A 22,257-nucleotide genomic window follows, 5' to 3' on the forward strand; every position below is an offset into this window, starting at 1 on the left:
TAGGTGGTGGGGACCTTGTTCACCTTGGACATCTTGTTCCCAAAAAAATGTGCGTCCTGATATCCAAGATGATATGCATGTCACTGTTATGTCAAGGCCTCTCAAGCAATGATGTGCTGGATTTTCAGATGTTCTAACATAATGCCATTGACTTACATCTGTGATGTCTCTGATTGCCTTAAAAAGAGTTGCAACAAACACACAAAATCACCTAGTTCCGTTATTGATGTATGCCAACACAACTTGAGAATCAGACCAAAAGATCTGATTTCAATTTCCAATTCCATCTTTAGCATGGCACTAATCTTGGCAGAGACTACAGCTGCAGACAGTTCCAGTCTTGGAATGCTTTTGATTTTTGTTGGTGCTACTCTAGCTTTGGACATTACAAGACTTAATTTTCATCATTTTGAGCCTAAGGTAAGAACCTGCATCATATCCTAGATCGCTTGCATCTGAAAAATGATGAAGTTATGTCCTAACAATAGTACTAAAGGATGGTGGATGATAACATCTTGGAATGCTGAAATACTTCTTCAAGACTACCTGTCCATTCCTCCCACCGCGGGAGTAGGTCTCTGGGAAGAAAGTCATCCCATTTGATGTTTCTGCAACACAATTCTTGCAGGATAGGTTTTGCTTTCAGGAGAAAGGGTGAGACTAACCCAAGAGGTTCGTATAAAGAGGCGACGACTAAAAGAATCACCCTGCGTGTTGATGGCTGCTCTTTCAACTTGACATCAAAGCCAAATGTATCATCATTCATAGACCATTGGATGGCCAGAACATGTCCTGTTGTGTAAGGATTAAGATTAAGTGCTTGTTGGTATTTGCTCATTCTGAAGATTCCACACAGTTTAGGAGTTAGAAGGTGTAGACCACCACACTTGCACAGGGCTTGGGCTTCAACTATTAGCTCTTTAGCTTCTTGTATTGACTGAACAGAAATCAACCCATCATCAACAAAGGCTGGCAAAGACTGACAAAGGCCACCCTGTACTTTTAAGACTCTCTCTCTCTCTCTCTCTCCATGTCTTCATTATCCCACCATACGAGTCTTAAGTTTCTTCAGGAGGAACGACATACTGGTGGAACATTTTTTTTCGATATCTCCCTGACCCAACGTAATTTCCATGTACAACTTAGCCACTTATTTTTCGTCCAAACATAAAAAAATAAGTGGCATACCCTGTAAAAGGGTGAAAAGTATTATTGTAGGCCTTTACCATCTCTGCCACATGCTGGTCCCAATTTTCCTTCTAGTCATCCCTTAATTTACCCAGAATACTCAACAATATCCAATTAAAGCATTCACATTGTCCATTCCCTGCAGGGTGGTATGGTGTCATATGGGACTTTCTGATGTCATATAATCCACACAGTTCTTATATGACTCTGGATTCAAAATTGGGACACTGATCACTGCCACCCCATAACAAGTGAAATGGTCCATTGTAACTAAAATGTTACTCCTCCCACTGCGAGCAGGCTTCAGAGACAGGGAGCCAACAGACACAATTTATAAGGTATATTTCGATTGTATGGATTCAACAGGGGCACTCACTTTATTAGCTGGGGTCTTATGCAGATTACATCAGAGAGAGAGAGTTCTTCAGCATCTCTTCTTAAGGTCCAGCGAGCAGACGTTGACCTCGCTAAAATGGCATAACAGCATGGCCAAACTTTCCAGTCTCTGATACATGCCCTTTTTTATTTCCAGTTAAGAGTCCAGTTAAGTTTATTGTGTCATGAAACTAGAAGTCAACACGACTACAGTGTTTTGACGCCTCAAACCTGAATCTCCAGACTCCACTACAGGCCTTGAGAGAACAAAAGAACTGAACAACAGCGAAACCCATGTGGAAATCCAGCTCAACAGAGGGAGTTTTTCACATTGCTGGACAAATCGTTTGTTTGGATTTAAAGAGTCTTTTCCTTTCTTAAACCCAATCAATAGTGTTTTCAAAACCCGCCCACCCAATTCGCTAAATCCTGACAGTTTTAAAAAGCAATCAAGAAAAAGAAAAGCCCTCTCCTGATTTTTATCACATTTTCAGATTTTACCACATTCTTACCGTTATTTACTTGTTTATATTATTTTTTGGCTTCTGTTTTTGCAACTCTCTAGAACCGTTCTGCACCGGACGCAACCGGTCAACTCCGGTCAACTGTCTCAAGTCTGTCGACGTACATAGCGAGCTACTGGGCAAACTGGTAAAATACAAAATGCTGTTAAATACAAAATGCAGCCATATGTAGCGAAGGCTTCATAATTCGCACTCTCCAGAAATGTATATGGATATACCTAGTCACAATGAGCATGTGTTGATTTTAAAAAGTAATGTCTGTAACGCATTTCAGATACTAAAGAGCATTTGATTGGTCAGAAGATATGATGAGAAACTGAAGGATGAGGTAATGATGTCAAAACAATCATTGATCCATTTTAGGCGGAAGTGACAAACTGCAAGCTTTGGATGTTTTTATCTTCTCATTGCGAATTTTGCTACTGTTTTGGAACACACTAGCTTATAAATATCCTTAAGATAAAAAAAAAAAAAAAAAAACTGATACTAACATCTAAAAAAATGTTATTTTGAAGTTGCGGACTTTAAATACAAGTAGTGATGTTAAACAATAATGGCCCCGATGTATAATAAACTAGGGTTGGTGGTGTCTTTACCCATGTCTTTACACATGCCTGAATGCATCCAAGTTTCTATGATGTGATTGGATTATTAGATACTTAAAGGGAGTTCACCCACAAATGAAAATGTACTCACCATTTACTTATTCTTAAGTGGTTCCAAACACTAAAGAAGATATTTTGAAGAAAGCTATAACCATTGACTTCTACAGTATTTGTTGATTCTGCTATGGATGTCAATGGCTACACGTTTGTGACAAGTGAAGTGTGGTGAGTGAATGATGACACAGTCTAGGGTGAACTATGCCTTTAAGTGAGAATTAATCAGCTAATTCTGTTTACCAGTGCAACTGTTTCTTCTCGTAAAGTAAATCTTTTTTGTTATAATTGTCAGTGGTGCAACAACTGAGCGAACACCTACAAATCCCACGTTCAGGTGAATAACACCTACTCAAAATCTCACAATGACTACACAATGTCCTTAAACACCTGCTCTGCCTTGGCGTCACAAACACTGATCGTACATCCTGACTGTGTACTTTTTGGTTAGCAGCCTAGTTTCAGCGTCAGACAGCGAGCCCACAGACTACCCACATGCTGTGCTGTTTGATGCATGTTCTTGTGGGCATGCAATCATGAGAGTTTAATGATCTAAAGTACTGTGTAAACGTTCTAGGCCACCATTACATATGATGTTTTACTGATGGTATAACGGATACCCTTTACCACTAAACCCGTCATAAGTGTCAATATTTATAAAATTGAGATTTAAAGTATATAATCTATATAAATAACCTTTCAATTGATGTATGGTTTGTTAGGATGGGACAATATTTGCCTGAGATTAACTATTATAAATCTTATATTATATCATCTGAGCGTACAAAGAACTAAATATTGATCAAATCTACTGTACTAAATATATTCATAAAAGATATCTTTACTTCATATTCTAATGATTTTTAGCATTTAAAATATAAATAGTTTTGACCCATACAAAGAATTTTTGGCTATTGCCAATATGATATAAGACTGTTGCAACATTAAGCTTGTTTTATAATTCTCAATTTTATTTTATTAGAATATAACAAGAAAGTATAGTCTGGAATTATTATTTTAGTCGGTAACAGTATATTTTGATGGTCCATTAGAGAATTAGTAGACTGCTTAAAATCTGCTGATACTGCTACTTCAACAGACATTAAACTGACTATAAGAAACTTTGCAAGAACATGACAACTTACACTAACCCTCCCCCTAACGGTATACTTATAATCTGATAAGAATTAGTTGGCATGTAGATGCAATGAAACCTAGATTCAACAAACGGACCAGCAAAATAAAGTGTGACTAACTGTCTAACTAATTTTAGTATGATAGTGGTTTACTAATTGCAGTAAAATCCTATTTGGAAATAAAAAAAATAAAAAAACAGCTGATGAAACAGTTATGAAATGGCCTCTACAGAGTCCAGACCTGAATATTATTGAGGCTGTATGAAATCACCTGGACAGAAAAACTAAAATAAGATCTTAAGAAGAACTCTGGAAAGATGACATTACACAGCACATTATTTCAGAAAATGTCAGTTTTTTTTTTTTTTTTTTTGTACATATTTCCTATATTTCACTACTTATACTTATATACAGGGTGGATTTACAGGGGGTGGGGAAGTTATGGGAGGGTGGGGGGTTGTTGGGTTTTGTCAAATTTTAAATTAAACACATATTTTGTAAAGTTTGACATAAAGTAAACTAATCAGGTCAGAATACATTTATTTATTTAGAATTTATTATAATGCACTCATTTATCAATAAATAAATTTCTGCTTTCAAATCCATCTCATCATGGACCAACGTTTATCCTTTTCTCATCATCTTGTTTCTCATATATTTTTTATTAAATATAACTATTTGATCATTTGAATGAGTATTAAACTTTGACTTGATTTTAATTAATGAATAAGTTAATAAGTTAATAAGTAAGTAACACATTGCTTAATATAAGAATGTTCAGTGCATTTGCCTGTCTCTTTATAACTATTTTCAGAAGCCACCAAACTAGGTCAGAGGTCATGGAGACCTTGAGTGGAACTGATAGCTGAGGACTGGAATCAACTGTTTCTATTGTTATTTCTAGTAGTTATTACTATCTAAAATGTCTAAAGTGAGTTTGCTATTTTTTCGGTTAAATCTTTTAGAGTGGTTTTACTTTTATTCAAGATAGACTTTGTATAGTAAGAATATAACTGCCTGAATGTAGATTATACCGGTTTTTAACCAGTTTAGATAAAGACGGCTGAGAGTACACTCAGCCTTGGATTAGAAACAGATTATACTTTAAGTGTGTGTGTTCTATTTGTTTATTGATTTGTTTTACAGGTCTGGAGTCAGCTCTAATCAGTCTAAGGGATGTCTGACGTTTATTCTTAAGATTTTGTTCAGAATACACGCACAAACCCCACGTGGAAATTTTCCAAGTCTATCTGTGTTTTAACCAATCAGGTTAGAACACCTATATGTATGACACAGTTAATGACGTTATGTGAGAGTATAATTGTTATTGATTGGTGATTGTAAGCAGAGCGGCCTAGGAACTCATTGCGAGTGTTGAAGCTGGCTTCTGCTGATGTAACTGCAAACTATCTTCAGTAAACTTGATTTATTTATTTAAAAATCTGACTCCGGCTCTTCTTTATCTACCAGACTGGTCCTTTTGGGTTAAACTGTATACCATCCCTACACCTGCTATTTATGATCTATCATCTTCCACTTGGTTATATTTTCTGCAAACACCAAATTCTTTTTCATTGCTACACAGATGACACCCAGCTCTACTTATCAACCAAACGCAACCACAAACTCCCACCTTCATCCCTTACTAATTGCTTTGCAGACATCAAATCTTGGTTCACCTCCAACTTCCTGAACTTTCTTCTACTTATAGGTACACAATCCACTTTAAATAAATTACATAGCTTTTCCATTCTCACAGATGATTCTGTCATTACCACCTCCCCTCAGGTAAAAAGTCTGGGGGTCATCTTTGAAAGCACCCTTTCATTCACTGCATATGTAAATAATGTCACCCATTCCGCTTATTTCCACCTTCAAAATATAAATCGTTTACGTCCTTCCCTCACACCTCATTCAGCTGCCATTCTTGTTCATAGTTTAGTCACATCCCATTTAGATGAAAAAAGCCCCCCAAAGTGAAGAGGCATGGAGGCATTCGTTTTTATATTTATGTAGAAAATTAAAATTTTGTAATATTTTAATCCTTTAATTCTTTTTCAATTGTAAAGATATTTGTGTGTTGCTGTACATCCTGCGTGTTTTAAGCAATGTGTAAGCGAGGCGCACAACTATCATACTCTGTAAAATTAAGGTTACACTAGTCTGAAAATAGCAACACGTCAGGGCAAACATGTCATGCGCCTATTGTGCTGTGTGTATTATTTGTGCATGCTTAAAACTTAAAAACTCTCATTAGGAGTAATTTTCACAGTTATGACATTTTAAATGAAAAGATGACATTGTCTGAGATGTCTTGTCATGTCAACTTTACCAAGACAGTGTGGAAATATAAATTTTTATCATCTAATTTCAAATTAACAATAATCTACGTATAACTAAAAAGTTATATTCTCTGGTTTTTAATTATTTTATTTCATTGACATGCCAGCTAGGAGGGTCATTTAACTTTTGCCTTGCTGACTACAGACTAAGCCAAAGTGATGCAATTATCAGTTTCACAGCATGGGGTGTCTATTGTTTTCTCTTTTCGATCAAATGGTCAGGCGGTTTCTGTCTCCAGAACATAATGAGATTAGACCTGAGAAGCAGTTTACCCTGCCGACCACAACCCTTAATTTGCATGCTTTGTTTAGCCATATCCCCTCCTCCTAAGAACACAATATAGCCATGAAATCTTTGTCTTAATTCAGACTAATTCAGACTTGTGTGAGACTTGTGAGAGACTTGTGAAGAACTTGCAGACTGCGGACCTCTAGTAGGCTCTTGCAGACACGGACATCTTAAAGACGCTGTATGACTGCAGATTAACCAACACGTCTCAATAAAGGAATTCTGCTTGTTTCGAGTCTCCTGGACTGGGTTCTTCTCTCCTCTTTTAACTCATTTTTTTTTTACAACAACTGCATAACTTGTCATAAACCTGTCATAAACATGATTGTCATATAGCCATTGTAATCATCATGAATATTTTTCTGATTACATTATTTCAGTGGAACAAACTGAATTGTCAATACTCGGTTAATATATTTTAATAACAGAATCATTACTATTCAAGGATATTTTAATGACATATTACATTTTTACCACTGTAGTTGAAGTCAAGAAAAATAATAATGACACTGTTATAAAACTGTTATAAAATTCACAACACAATTAGCCAAGCTAAAAACTATTTATTTTAATAGTCCTTTCTACTGCTTCATTTTTTTTCAGTTGCTTCTCCTGGCTTATTTTTTGTTCTGTCTTTTTATTTTACTTTGATGCACTTTGGCCAGTCTTGTGACTTAAATTGAGTTTAAATGTGCTTTATAAATAAATGAACTTGAACAATTACAATGGCCTCATGTCAATCATGTTTATGACAGATTTATGACTAGTTACTGTATGTTGTCTTAGTTATGAAGCATCCGCTTCATAAAACATATGCTGGAATAATTGGCGGTTTATGCCACTGTGGCGACCCCTGATAAACAACGAACTAAGCTGAAGGAAAATGAATGAATGAAGGAATAAATGAAAAGTTGAAAACATGCAAAAAAATTGCCTTTAAATTCACAACATGTTGACATTTCATGATTTTGAATGTTTCATGACAGTCTTACAAAAGCCCCCTTCAAGTAAAGTGGTACCGATCGTTCTGTTTAAGCTTCAAGCTCTAAAAAGTTATCAAAAACAAAAAAGGCTCACCGGAAAGCCACCAGGCATAGAGAGGAAGACCAGGCCAACACAATGGATGTCCTGAGATCAACATCTGTATCTTCATTCTCCTCCTCCTCGTCATTTTCAAAGCCACACACCCACAGGTCCTTTAAATCAACCCTGTGTTTCAGTCTGTAACTTGCATTTGACCTGAAAAAGAAAACTAGGTTAAATGCCACCTTTTTATGCTTTACAATATGGCTAATGTGTAGGAACAACCAAATGCAGATAAATAAACTTGGGTGAAGGAAGGTGTCAAGCTTGTAATTCAAAAGTGGGAGTTTTGTAAAGTAAAATGTCACAATATAAACTTCTCAGCTGATACTGTTAGTTTGGTTATTCAGCATCTCATCCCTTCTGTTAAAATAATAATAATTAATAACGCGATTATGAAATAAATGCAAATAAAAACCTTTAATTTCACCTTTACATTTCAGGATGCAAATACAATGTCAATTTTAATGGTGACAATGGTAGACATGTCTTGACATGTCATGACAACTTATCAGTCAAATACATTATAACTTCTCTTTTTTTTTTTTTTTTAAATCTATAACTATAACTGATGAATATGAATGAATATTTCCTAACTTTCTGAATGTTATTTCTTTGTAGTAATATTGAATGGGGAATTGGGGGGACTTTTAGGCTCTCTTTTTTAGTCACCAAAAACAAAAGCACCTTGTGTCAGATCTGTTGTGTCAAATGATTTAGCAGAAGTTTTAAAGATAAGCAGAAGTTTCAATGTAATTTAGGAGACAGATTATTTGCATAGAGCACAAATTCAATGCATTTTTTTGGACTTTTGATTGCAGCATACACTAGCTGACAAAAATGTTATCGTTAGTCGACTTATAGTTGATCATTTGGAAAAGTGGCAGAAGATAGATTTTTTTCAGATAAATCATCTTGCTGCATCCCAATCATCACGAAAACTGCAGAAGACCTACTGGAACCTGCAAGGACCAACGATTCTCAGAAAAATCCATCAAATTTAGTGAAGGAAAAATTATGGTTTGGAGTTACATTCAGTATAGTGGATGATAACATCAACAGCCTAAGGTATCAAGACATTTGTGCTGCCTATTATATTACAAATCAAAGGAGAGGGAAAGTTATTCAGCAGGATAGCGCTCCTTCTCATACTTTAGCCTCCAAATCAAAGTTCCTAAAAGCAAAGAAGGTCAAGGTGCTCCAGGATTGGCCAGCCCAGTCACCAGAATTGAACATTATTGAGCATATTTGGGGCAAGATGAAAGGAGAGGCATTAAAAACGAATCCAAAGAATCTTGATGAACTCTGGGAGTCCTGCAAGAACACCTTCTTTGCTATTCCAGAGGACTTTATCAATAAGTTATAAGAGTCATTGCAGCCCATGGTAGTCATACACAACATTAATTCATTTTCCCATGCACCATGACTTTATATTCTATACTGGACATTATTTCTGTTAAGTGACAAGACGTTTGTCTCAGCAAAGTCAGACGTTAATATCCTAATTAAATAATTAAAAATCAAGGCATGATCATATTTTGTTTTGGTAGAATAAGCATAATCTAGAGGCCTTTGACTTTCATAGGTCACTTCTGACACTAAATGTTAAACTTCAAGTCAAGTAATTATTTGTTTTCCCTAAAACTTGGATAGGCAGCAAGACTTTTGTCAAGTAGTGCAACATACCGTTATTAATTCCATTGTTTTTAATATTGATTATTAGCCAAGACATACGGTAGACACATCTTTATTACAAAGCCTACACACACACACAAATGAATAAATACTGTGGCCTAAATGAAAGTCTTATAAAGTTCTATGTTTTAGAACGCGTACACCAAAAATCTTTAATATTCTTAGTTAAAAATTACAGGCCAGATTTTCCATTCCAATGCACTATTTTGTTATACTTTCTCTATGTAAACACATGCTTAATGGATGTGTGTCACCATTTTGCTCATGTCTCTTGTGTCTTGTAGCACCTTGCGCATGCTAGTTGTGCTTTTATATTAATTTTTAGTTCCAAAGATGTGGACCAATCAAAACAACTTATGAGGAGGGGAAGCATGTTGTTATGACAACTGTTTTAATTGATGCCATTATGCCATCAAATCAGTTTTTGAAGGGGACCTATTACAGAAAAATCAACAGTCTGTAATTATAAGCAAATTTTAAATGGTAAAAATGTATTAATTCTATTTTTTATAAACACACTTAATAAGTCTGCAGAAACACTCTGACTGATATTCTTCCTTAGTACGTGACATCAGAGGGGGAATTCCCGCCTTTAAATGACAATCTCTCCCTTATTAGCATAGTATGTAAGTTTTGTTTTTGAATCTGCCATTATGCTGACACAGAGGCATTTGTAGCTTTGCCCTCTTTAGAAAAAGAGTACAATCTCATTTGAATTTAAAGCATTCACCAAAACGGTACAATTACAATCAAAGCTTAAAAGTGGCAGTTTCAAAAAGGTCTAAAACAATATGTGTGTAGTATTTTGAGCTAAAACTTCACATACATGCTCTAAGGACATCCAAGACTTATTTTACTGTGAGCTGTGTGGACAGAACCCAGACCAGCAATAAAAAGAAGCTTTTTTAATTAGGAACAAAAACTGGGCACAGAGCCCAGATAACAGCCAACAAGGTTACCAACAACAACCTATTCCACCACGGTTCAGTCCCCCCTCTCGGGTGGACCCGTGTCTTCCCTCTCCGCTAACCACTTCTTCTTATGCGCACTCCCCCTTCTTAGGGCTAGTCCATATTTAATATTGCCACCTTATCTCTCCCTTGGGTAGCGGATGGCCTCCGCAGCTTCCTTCCTATCGGGATTGCATGCTTCCAACGTACTATTTCATAGAATTATCTAGACGCTCGCGACTTTCCAAAAAATATACCTAAATCCGTAAAACTTCAGTTGAAGTGGGATAAGTTGGGGCCAGGGACACGTTGAAGGACCGCACCTCCCATGATGTGGGTGCATCACGCTTGCTTGGCTATCCTCTCATCGGAGGCATTGGTAAGGTGCAGTCATTATAGTGTTTTCCATAGTTCTCCCAATTCGTGGATTTTCCTAAAATCAAATCCACTAATAGCATTGGAGTTCCCCACCCGAAGGGGAGCGTTCTGGTTACTGAAGTAACCCTCGTTCCCCGTGGAGGGGAACGGAAATGCTATTTACCATCGCCATAATGACTGTCCCTTAGCTGTTAGCAAAGTCTCTTCAGCTTAAAAAGGATAGCGTCTGCTTGCTCCACGTGTGCTTATATGCTGGGTTAATTGGCAATGAAGCACACCTGCGTAAGCTTACGCTGCCAATTCATTGACATTCATTGGCTTCTGAACCGAATCCTCCCAATTCGTGGATTTTCCTAAAATCAAATCCACTAATAGCATTGGAGTTCCTTACCCGAAGGGGAACCTCAGTGACCCAAGCAGACTAAAGAGGAACAGTGCTAAGAGATTGTCAAAAAATATTTAATTCAATAGTTTGGTCGGAAGCACTGTTCATTACTTTATTTCCTAAAATAAAATGAGTGATTTTTGCTTTATACTCACACCTGTCAACATTTTTGCCTATACATTTCTCACCTTAAGGTGATGCTCATGTGTCTTTATTTATCTTAGAAGATGGACTTAGATCTAAAATAAATAAATAAAATATTGTTTTGTGATACAATAGTGAAATTTAAATAAGGATTAGTGCAGACAAATTCTTACACTGTTTGTTAGTTGAGGCAGAAGGAACTTCATCTGCATGCAGAACAAAAAGCATAAAAAGAACCTAAAGCTTCCTGACAACAATCACTTACTGTACAACTGTGACAATTGTGTGGATTATAAGGTTGAATAATTCAAACACTGATGAGCCTTTATTAAAGGACGGAGCAGCTCCTTAGAGTTATTTGGTGGCCCACAGCAGTTAAACAGGCCTCAGCCTCCTTTCTATTAGCTACATGACAGAAAGAATATTCTAGAGTGTTTAATACCGCTCCAGTAATCAAATATTACCTTTTAAGAGAATGAATGGTTACACAACATACTCTAAAAAGACGTTAAAATACTTTTGATTTTTCATTACAATAAAAGAGAGGTTGGCATGTTTAATTTAATAAACTAATCACTTTTCTCCCCTTTTATTTATTTTTTCTTATCTATTTTTTATCTTATATTTTTTTCTTCTTTTCTTTCTTTCTTTCGTGACTTTCTACGGTGACTCGTGAATTCAATGATCTACTAATAATGCCTTTAGGTATTCGCCGTGCGCGCGCATTAACCCGCGGTAATCTTCAGGAGGTTGTTTTAACTTATCACCTGTTTCGGAACTGACAAACTCACAGTAAGCAGGTTTTGGGTTAATCAACGGAGAGTTCAAAGTTTAGTGGATGGTAAGTTAACCCAGCTTTCTGGAATACCCCCCAGTTAATATGACAAACGTGTGTTTGGGTGTTACGAGCACCAGCGACTGCGGATCGCTGGAGAACTACATGCATGTCACATCACACACTACACCTTCCAACATGTCAGGGCTCTGCCACTTTGGTCTTGTAAATTCTTGTTTTGGTGGCAGAGCTCTGACACTACTCATGTCTGGTCCTGTTTCTGTCTCTGTGTGCGCGCGCGCCGTCGTGGGTGTACGCAGAGTGTGCGCGCTGCCGCTTGATGTGGCCGCGCACGCTCTGCGTCCCTCTAAGGCTTATCTAGTGTTTGTGTTTGTTCTGTCAGCATTGCGCTGCTTTATTCTCGGCGCCTCCATCTAGTTGGTTTCAGTTTTGGTTGGCGCTGAGATGAAGCATGCGCGTTGCTTATGTGTGAGCGCACGGTAAGGTGTTTATCTTTCGTGTGCTATTGTCTTGCGTCTTTTGTCAAAGCACGTGGCTCGATGTTTACATTGTGGTCACGTGCTTTTGTCGTGTGCTTCAGTGTTGTGCTCGTCTTGTCATGAACATGCGGTTAATGAGTTCTCTCATTGGCTGCATGTTCTTGTCCTGTTTTTTGTGAGCGCATGGCTTGTGTCGTCTCTCTGTGTCATGCACTCTCCCGTCTATTGTCTAGTCCCACCCTCCTTGTTAACCCATTATTAGTTAATTATGTTCATCTGTTCTTGTGTTAATTTCCTACAGTTTATAAACCACTTATGTCTGCTGTCCTGTGCGAGTTCGTCATCACATGTTGTCCATCTTTACCTGTCCTGCTGTGTCCAGCCTTGCCTTGTCGTGCCTGCCCAGTCAAGTTTGTTTGTTTATTTGTTTTACTAGTGTTTTCCCCCTCGGGGTTGTTTATTTTGCATTTTATTTTATTTTTATTATTTAATAAAATCCTATCTACTCTGCACTTGGGTCCTCGCTCCTTTTTCCCTTCACCGATCGTGACACAACATGCCTTGCACTAATCTACCCGGTCCCAGCTGAAGTGCACATAATTAATTGAGTCCACTAAATTGAGGAAATTGAGTCCACTAAATAAGAATATTCTAATTATTAGGAGGAATAAATATTCTAGTTTGTGTTTCACTCTGGTCGTGGATTGTTAATTTGTTGTTTCTATGATGCTGGTGTGTTTCATGATCTTGTTTTGCTTTGTTTTAGTTTTGTTTTTGTTAAATCTTCGTTATATGCTGCATTTGGATCGGCTGTACCAGGAAAAAAAAAAACTACAATTATATTTTACTATATTGTAACATACGGGTCGGGACAACAGAAGTAAGGATCAACATGCAGTTTATTAGACAGATTGATCAGGCAGGCAACCATCAAAACAGGAGCAAACAGGTACATGCAGATAATCCAAAGTCAAGGTCAATAAACAGGCAAGTTGTCTGCACAGTCAGCAAATTACGTAAAGAAAGAAAAAAGGCAAACAAAAATGTGTCGTAATGTCACGGTACAGTAAAACAAGACTCAGCACTGAAGTGTGCATCTGTGCTGTTTTAAACTCCATGTAATCAGTTCATCATGATTACATGGCTCCGGCTGTGTATGTGTATTCAACATAAAACTGGAACAGGTGTGTGTGAGGTGCACAACAGGATTTGTAGTTCATTTAGTTCTCTAGAGATCCGCACACAGTAGCTAGATTGCTGGTGATTGTAAGAACTAGTACAAAAAAATGTGTTTTACCCCACAGAACCTTTAACCCTAATGTGATGACCATCATCATTGATCAAATCATGCAGTCCAGCAGTCATTGAATTACTTATACTTTGCTTCACAATATGCATATGCCGTATACCATCTGCTAGAAAGTCAATATGTCAACAAACAGCATTTATTGTAGATTCTGTTCAGGAAGAAATATGTTACAAAAAGGAAGTAGCTTAATTCTCCTACTACTGTGACGTATTTATGTCTTTATTTTGGATAAATGGATTTGTTTATAAGCCTTGAAAACAGAAAACTATAAACCAAAGCCCCTCAGCCATTGTGTCCCTTGCTGAAGCTACAATTGAAGACGTTTATTTGTTGTTTCGCACCTCAGCACCTCTAATAGATTTCAAGCAAAGTGTATTGCATAAGCATCACTGTGGGTCCGGCGTTATATAACATCAACAGTTTTTCTCAGACTAAAAGAGCTTCTAGTATTTCATCCTGGTCACTCGTTTTGACCATTAAAACTCACTGGTGTATTTTATTTGTCTCTTCGCTGACTGCAGCTGAGAATATTGACTTTCTGAGATCTTAAATGGGAGTTTACATGGGTGATGGCTGAGTGGCAGAACCATTTGAGCATGCTGTCGGCTTTCTATCACATCAAGAACAAACAGCAAGTCAGTGGAGAAGAAAGCAATCAATACAAGAACAGCTATGTGTGCAGGAGGGATATAATCAAACCATGTTGGATTAAACTGCACATAATTATCGGCAATTTTACAAAAGACAGCTATGTGCGTGCTGGTGGCTTGTGTGGTGATAGACATGGAATCCTACAAAAATAAAATGAAGAAATTGTATATCTTTATAATGATAATACAAATTATATAAATGATGATTTCCTAGTTCCTAGGCTCATTCTGAAAACATAGTCCTATACATTTCTGAAGATCACAAATTATGTAGCCAGAGGTATGTATGGCTGCAATTTGTTTTTAAAACTAATGCTATAGGGCCGTATGGTTTTGTTTCTTTTCACTCTTATCAGCTGACCACTTACTTTCAGATGGACAGCTTTCCTGTTGTTACCAGTTTGTCCTGTATCTCGCCATGTACAACGGCAGACTTGAGATGCAAAGAGTTTACCTTGGATGAAAGGGTTTGTGTCTGGCAAAGAACAGTTTCAGAAAGCAGGCAAAAGAAAAACAGAAGTCAAAAAATAAAAGAAACAATAACACGGTGAGAATGTGCTAAAATCTAACAAAGTGGTAAAATTCAAGTAAGGGGCTTTACTTATTCTAGATTGCTTTTGAAAACCCTATTGGTTGAGTTTAGGGAAGGAGGAGGGTGGGTTAGTCGATCAGTTAGTGCAAGAAAAAACATACCACCTGAAACGTATTTAGTGCTCTCCAGAAATGTATATAGATGTACATTTTCAGAATGAGCCTGGGTTGACATTATGCTATGCTACCTTGAGGCAACTTGGTCTCATAGAAGCTTAAAGATGTGTTTATATATAGGTGGGACAAAATCATTGTTTGGCATACACAAGTAAGTCTCAATTCATTGCCCTCAAGTCCTGAGTCAAGTCCTGAGTCAAGTCCCAAGTCAAAGGCCAACAAGTCTCAAGTCAAATCCAAAGTCCAACTGTTTGACTTTCAAGTCTTTTTGAGTCTTTTTAACAGAAAAATTAAATGTATACAGATTATGTATGGTTGTAAGATATGTATTAATTAAACAAACTACAAAATAAAAATACAAAAATACAAAATGTAATTTTCTGAAAAAGTGCTGAACAGTGCTGCATCTCGTCTCCACAGCATATTGCAAAAGAAGGAGTCCCACCTCAATAGAGTCCATTTTGCCTCACATCACAGAAATTGCAGGTCTACTGCTGTCTAATTCATTAAGTTTAGTTGTGCTATGCTATGCTATGTCTTTGTGTGATTAACTTGTGATTAACCAAAATTACATAAACGACCTCAATTAGAAAGCAGTAGACCAACAAGTCCTGTATGCTTCAAAGTAAAACTTAGTGAAATTGGCACGGGCCGTAGGGCACGCACCGCGTGGTTTAGGGGGCCCTGCGTCGTTGCGATTTTCAATAATTGAAAATCCGGCAACCGCAATAATCAAACTCTTGGGAATAACTGTGGTCGTAACCAAAGTTCACAGGTCTGTGTTCTCTGAACACATGTCAAGCGGTGGACAACTTCATTCTGATTGCTTTCTGCCGAACTGCGTCATAGCTCATACCATAAAGTTAACTTGATTTCAACTCTCCTTGACGCTCACACCGAAGAAGACGCGCCGCGCTGTTTCTCGCTGCCGGTTCTCATTGAAAATGAATGACTTCTGGCTACTTTGACACTTTTTGCCGCTTTCGGTTTGTGATGGCTCCTCAGTTTGTGAAGGTTTCCCCGCGTTGTCGCTCCACTCCGCCCCCCTTTACCGCTCCTTAGTTTGTGATTGCTCCTCAGTTTGTGAAGGCTTTTCCTGAATTTGTAATCCCCCACCCCCCACCCCATCATCAGGGGGCCCCGTCAGTGATCACTGCAGGGGGGCCTCTGCATTTTGCTCTACGCCACTGGAAATTGGTATTTTGTCAACTGAATCTCGTGTTTGAGATGCAAATTCATCTAGCAGCAATGAAAAATGGTAGCACATTCCCAATGAAGAAGGCTACTTCATACAAACAATAACATAGTTTTCTTCACATAATGTTTAAGACCTTTGCTTATATATATATATATATATATATATATATATATATATATATATATATATATATATATATATATATATATATAATTGCTATGTGTTGCTCGCTCGCAAATTTTATCATGCAGATTATATGCAGACTCACAATTTGTTTCTTGTGTTCCCTCTTCCTTTCCTGCTTTTTGATATAATATTGGTGCACTATTTATTAACAATAACAGACTTACATATATAATTTTTTATCTAATAAAGCTGAACATGTTTGACTGTATGTTATTTAATGAGAAATTTCCAGTATCAAACACTTAAAGACACAGAGAATAGACGTTGGATGTGAACAATGCATTTTATTTTAAAAACATTTATTAAACGTCCAAAAGGTGCACCATGCTAATCAAATAAAACACATTTAAAAATATATAAAAATATAACTTTAAAATAAATAATAACATAAAAATAAAAATAAAAATTTAACGCATGCAGAAATGTAACTGTGATAAAAATAAGGAAAAACTTGATAAGATATTATAGCCTATTGTACTATTTACTCTTCAAATAAATCTCAGTATTAATCCCATTTTATCATGGCAACTAAAATAAAGTGAATAAGTTTCTGTTGTCTTCCACATTTTTGATGAGATTGTGAAGGACATTTTCCCTGTCATCTTCTGGATATTGAGGAGAAGCTGTTCTATAGGGCCCCTTAACACGTATATTTGCATGTACTGTGTTTTTAACAGTAGCCTACTATAGTAAAGTAGTCAAAAACTGGCGCATTCACGTGGTTGTTACCTTGGATGCTGTCGAATCAAATCCCATAAAACTTTGATCTGATGTTGTGCCGAATGCGCGCATGCTCTCTGTCACACACACGCACACACATAAACAGAGACAGAGCGGTTCGTGTCAACATACTTTTTATCTTTGGGCTTTTTATGGGAAGTAGCAAGTCTGGACAAGTCAATAGGTGCAAGTCCAAGTAAAAGTAAGTTATTTATGTTCAAGTCCAAATCGAGTTGCAAGTCTTTTTATATTTTGTCGAGTCTAAAGTCATCAAATTCATGACTCGAGTCAAGTGACATGATACAAAACCTCTGGTTGCTACACATGTTTGGGAAAAATGCATTTATTTTGAACTGTGATCAAAACTGACTGAAACTTGTGCTTATTAATGAAAATACTGCACACCCTCCAGCCAATCAGAAAAGATTTTCAAGAGATCATGATATATATATGTATAGCAGAAGGATGAATTCGGAAGTGTTTCAGGCAATATTTTCTGCTCAAATGAACCCAAATGCTTCAGAACTCATTGGACGGTGCTTCACAGTGCAGATAGAGAATGACCCAAAGCATACTGCAAAAGCAACCAAAGACTTTTTGAAGTGAAAGAAGTGGAATGTTGTGCCATCTCCAAATATTTATGGTATATTTATGGTATACACACACACACAAACACACACACACACACACAGAACACATTAACTCTTTAAGGTTACGTGCTGACTGATTGACTGACTGACAGGTGCGTGATGCATGAGGCCAGCAAACATGTATAGCCATTTCACTTTACTTTAGAACGCATTAATGTCGCTCTGTAGGTGTATTAGAGACATTCACAAATATTCCTAGCAAATCTAATAAATCTTTGAGACATACTTGTTACATAAACGCACTAAATCGTACTTTAGCAGCGTTTATTGGAGAGCACGCAAGAACAGAGCAGAGGAATCGGCATGCAAGCAAAGAGATTCGCTTGCTTGTAGGCTATTACATAAATGTGATCTCGAATTGTAATACTGCGCTCATGACATTTGTCATTGAAATAACGCCACAGGTAGTTGGTAGATCTGAGTAAAACAGGCCTGCCGCCACAGCTGGAAAAAAATCTTAGAGGAAACACTGTGTGTGTACACACACACACACACACACACACATATATATATATATATATATATATATATATATATATATATATATATATATATATATATATATATATATATATATATATATATATATATATATATATATTCATGCACACACACACACACAAAATAAATGAAATAATAATTAATTTACTCATTAGGTCAGGACAATTATTATATATAGTGTATATATACCAAATTGGTAATTTTAGCTTGACTGTGTCTCTGGGGGAATCCCATCACATATCTCTGTTTGCTGGGTGATTCCCATTTCATATCAGAAACAAAAGCAACTCCAAGTATAGTAGTTTAGTGCGTGATACAGATTGGCTGATGTGGATGATTAACGTGTGTGTGTCTCAATTTGTGGTCTGCATATTTAAGTGTATGTGTGTGTGTGAATGCGCATGGATTGATGTGTGTACACATGTAGGTGTATGTGTTTGAATGTGTTTGTGTGCATCTAGGTTTGTGTGTTTGTCTGTGCATGTAGGTTTGTGTATGTACAGAATATACAGTATTTGTATAAAAATCATTACTTCTATGGAAGTCCCCATAAAGATAGCTGTACAAGTGCATGTGTGTGTGCATGTTTGTATCTCTGTGCGAGTATGTGTGTTTGTGTGTGAATTTCCAGTTCTCACTTGAGTTTGGCGATGACCAGAGCGTCGCTGATTAGGAACAGGTGTCTTTCTCTGGTCTTCAGGCCTTCGGTCAGCTGAGCGCATTCATCCAGGATCAGCTCTGAGTCCTCATTGGTCAGTCCTAGCACAAACGGACACTGCTCCACCGCCACCTGACACTGAGCTTCCTCCCTGAACACCACACAATTTCACACTATAAACCACCAACTCAACACACATGACCACACATAACGTGTCCAAAACAATGTGTACAACTGGGAAAACCCAGTAGTGGGTGGTTGATTTGGGTGAAAGGTGCTTTGTATGATATCACTGAACAATATTGTGAGATAAATATCTGAATAAGGGGACACTAACTAATTATGAGAGCCACACAGCTTCTGGAGCCACAAATATACTTGTATTACTATCAGCGGATATTTGGCAGCTCAATCAGGGACGGTTAATGGTCATGCTGAATTTGCTGGTATAGCCTGGAAAGCAAATGTTGTCAGGACTTAGGAAATTGCTTTATTACTTTCATCACCACTTTCCCCTAAACCCAAAAATATGTTATTGACGTAGACTTATGTTTCTGTATTCAATTCATTTTTGACGTTATCAATATGTTTATATATTTTTTTAAAGTATACTATGACCTAAAAGCCATCAAAAGTGAAAAAGCTGTGACTCTAAAAATACTTCATGATTCTGGTTTGCATCAGAGAGACATTGAAAATCGCAGCTAGCTACTTTACTAAAAGCCGTAGCCTTAAATGCAACAGACTTTACTTTAAAAATGAAAGTATATTATTGCTTTTTTCTAAACTATAGTGAATAAATGTGATGTTGTGAGAAATATTGTGGGTGTTTGAATTTTTTGAATGTAGGTTTTTGACGTGATGTTGCGTTTTCCTGTCACACTCGATAAAAATGACATTAATTAATAGTGTCATCATTTAAAGTACATATTAGTACATAGTTGTAAAGTAAACATGTATTTGTCTTAAATTGACCCCCTTTTTTGTTTGTTTTTTACATTTTATGACAAACCTTAAAACTGATCTGTGGTGTAACTGTCTCAAGCATAGTTCAGTAAATCACAACTCTTATAATTTAAACAAATTGTAAAATCATTAATAAATACCTCAAGTTTAATTTTACAATTAGCAATTTTAGTAAATGGTCAACAAATTTTGTAAAAAAAAAAAAAAAAATGTATATATATATATATATATATATATATATATATATATATATATATATATATATATATATATATATATATATATCCATTTATTTCTAAAAACATATGAAACCGGAGCACCCGGTGGAAACCCACGTGAACGCAGGGAGAACATGCAAACTCGACACAGAAACGCTGAGGCTCAAACCAATTATGTCGTCTCATAATTTCATATAAAATAAATAGCACTAAATCAAGATAAGTGCCCCAAAATGGAGATAAATCACATTTTAGTTATTTGTATATTTTTATACAAATATAAAAATGTTTTTCTTCCTATTCTTTCTTAAGGTTACCCCATAGTAAAAAGTCATGTGGTACAGGTGAATTGGATGAACTAAACAATTGTGAGATTTTATGAGTATTTCCCAGTACTGGGTTGTGGCTGGATGGGCATCCGCTGTGTAAAACTCAAAATGGAATAAGTGGCGGTTCATTCCGCTGTGGTGAACCCTTTTAAATAAGACACTAAAATGAATGAATGAATGATTTTAAATATAAATTATGCACTCTGTAATCACTCTGACCCATCACCATTTATTTACTGATTTATTCTATGTAACATTCATCTTCTATTATGCTACTATTCTTTATATAATTTACAGAATATTTTAGCTAAAATATAGCCTCGTTCCTACCTTATTGGGCTCCAAGACATTCCCAAAGCTTTCCCCAGCATCAGGTTTGGTGCCGAGCGTCTTCTCTGAGCCAGACCTCGCAGGTGCTGCACAAAACAAACATTGATCAATTGTTCAATTATTTGACTTTAATCCAATTTCATTGATTTATTCATCCTCAACTGTAGGAACAAGGGAATCAAGAACAGCTAATGTTTATGCCATTTCTATCTTCAATCAGGTTTCAATCTTTCAGGGCCCAAAATATGATGCACACATGTAAACAAAAATCCACATGGGATCCAAGATGTTCAGATCTGTGCTGAGTAACTTTGGAATTTAGATTTTTTTTGGATACTGCATATTTACAAAACAGTTTACCTTACCGCTAACAATTTTCCTTAATAGAGTGGTGGATGCCCTTTCAGCCGCAACCCAGTTCTGGGAAATATCCAATTACCCATACACACTCATTCACATGCACACACTATGCTCAATTTAGTTTAATACATTTACCTATAGCGCATGTCTTTGGACTTTGGGGGAAACCAGAGCGTCTCAGAAAAAACCCACGCAAACACAGGGAGAACATGCAAACTCCATACAGAAATACCAACTGGTCCAGCCAAGACTCCAAAAGCAACCTACTTACTGTGAGGTGACAGTGCTTACTACTGAGCCACCGTGTGAATAAGATTTTATATTCTCAAGAGTTGCAGTGCACTATGATAAGCTTTGCTGAAGAATAACTGAAAATGTAAATTAACTTAATATGTAAAGCACTGATTATATAAAACCTGTATGAAGCTATATCTGTGAGAGACATTCAGAAGAGTAATATATCATCAAATTAAAGGGCACCTATTTTACCCCTTTTTCAATATTTAAGATAAGTCTTTTGTGTCTCCAAAATGTGTTTGTAAAGTTTCAGCTCAAAGCACCCATCAGATTATATCTTTCAGAATGTTAGGATCTTTTGCTCTGAACACAATGTAGCTGTTTTTGTGGCCTGTGTCTTTTATGCTAGTTCCCCCCACCCACCGTTCCAATGTGCCTGTCAGAGTCTGCCTCAATCTCTAGCTGTATCAGATAAACAGTATAGTGACAGACATGAATGAAGCAGATCTCAAGTGATCAGTGATTATTTGATGTATTTGTTGTGGAGCTAATTCAAACCTTTCTGCAATGATGACGAGTCACATACTAAGTTTAGGCAAACACACATTGAACACACACACACACAAAAAGCGCACATGTTTAACTTGTAACAGTGATGTGGGAACAGTGATCCCAAAAAATAAGAAAACAAACAATACAAAAAAATGTACCTCATTTTTTTAAATTATTAATATTGGGCACCAGACAGTATATCTGTCAAAATACCTTTTAAAAAATGTAGCAGGCTAGCTCTCACCACCAGTTACAGATATTA

The 22,257-nt window shown here is 36.6% G+C and overlaps 1 protein-coding gene across 2 annotated transcripts in view; it reads right to left on the minus strand.

Annotated features, from left to right (window-relative positions):
* tagapb (T cell activation RhoGTPase activating protein b) overlaps positions 1–22,257 on the minus strand; it is a 74,421-nt gene that overhangs the window by 17,344 nt on the left and 34,820 nt on the right. Inside the window, exons 2-4 of one of the 2 annotated variants that reach the window (NM_001365334.1) lie at positions 20,847–20,932; positions 18,984–19,154; positions 7,591–7,752 (exon numbers count right to left, since the gene is read on the minus strand). In NM_001365334.1, coding sequence (NP_001352263.1) covers positions 7,591–7,752; positions 18,984–19,154; positions 20,847–20,932 — 419 coding nt within the window. The remainder of the gene's footprint in view (positions 1–7,590; positions 7,753–18,983; positions 19,155–20,846; positions 20,933–22,257) is intronic. The other variant, XM_068215422.2, reaches the window with a different exon arrangement.

The sequence above is a fragment of the Danio rerio genome, chromosome 20 (assembly GCF_049306965.1).
Source record: "Danio rerio strain Tuebingen ecotype United States chromosome 20, GRCz12tu, whole genome shotgun sequence".
Lineage (NCBI taxonomy): Eukaryota > Metazoa > Chordata > Actinopteri > Cypriniformes > Danionidae > Danio > Danio rerio.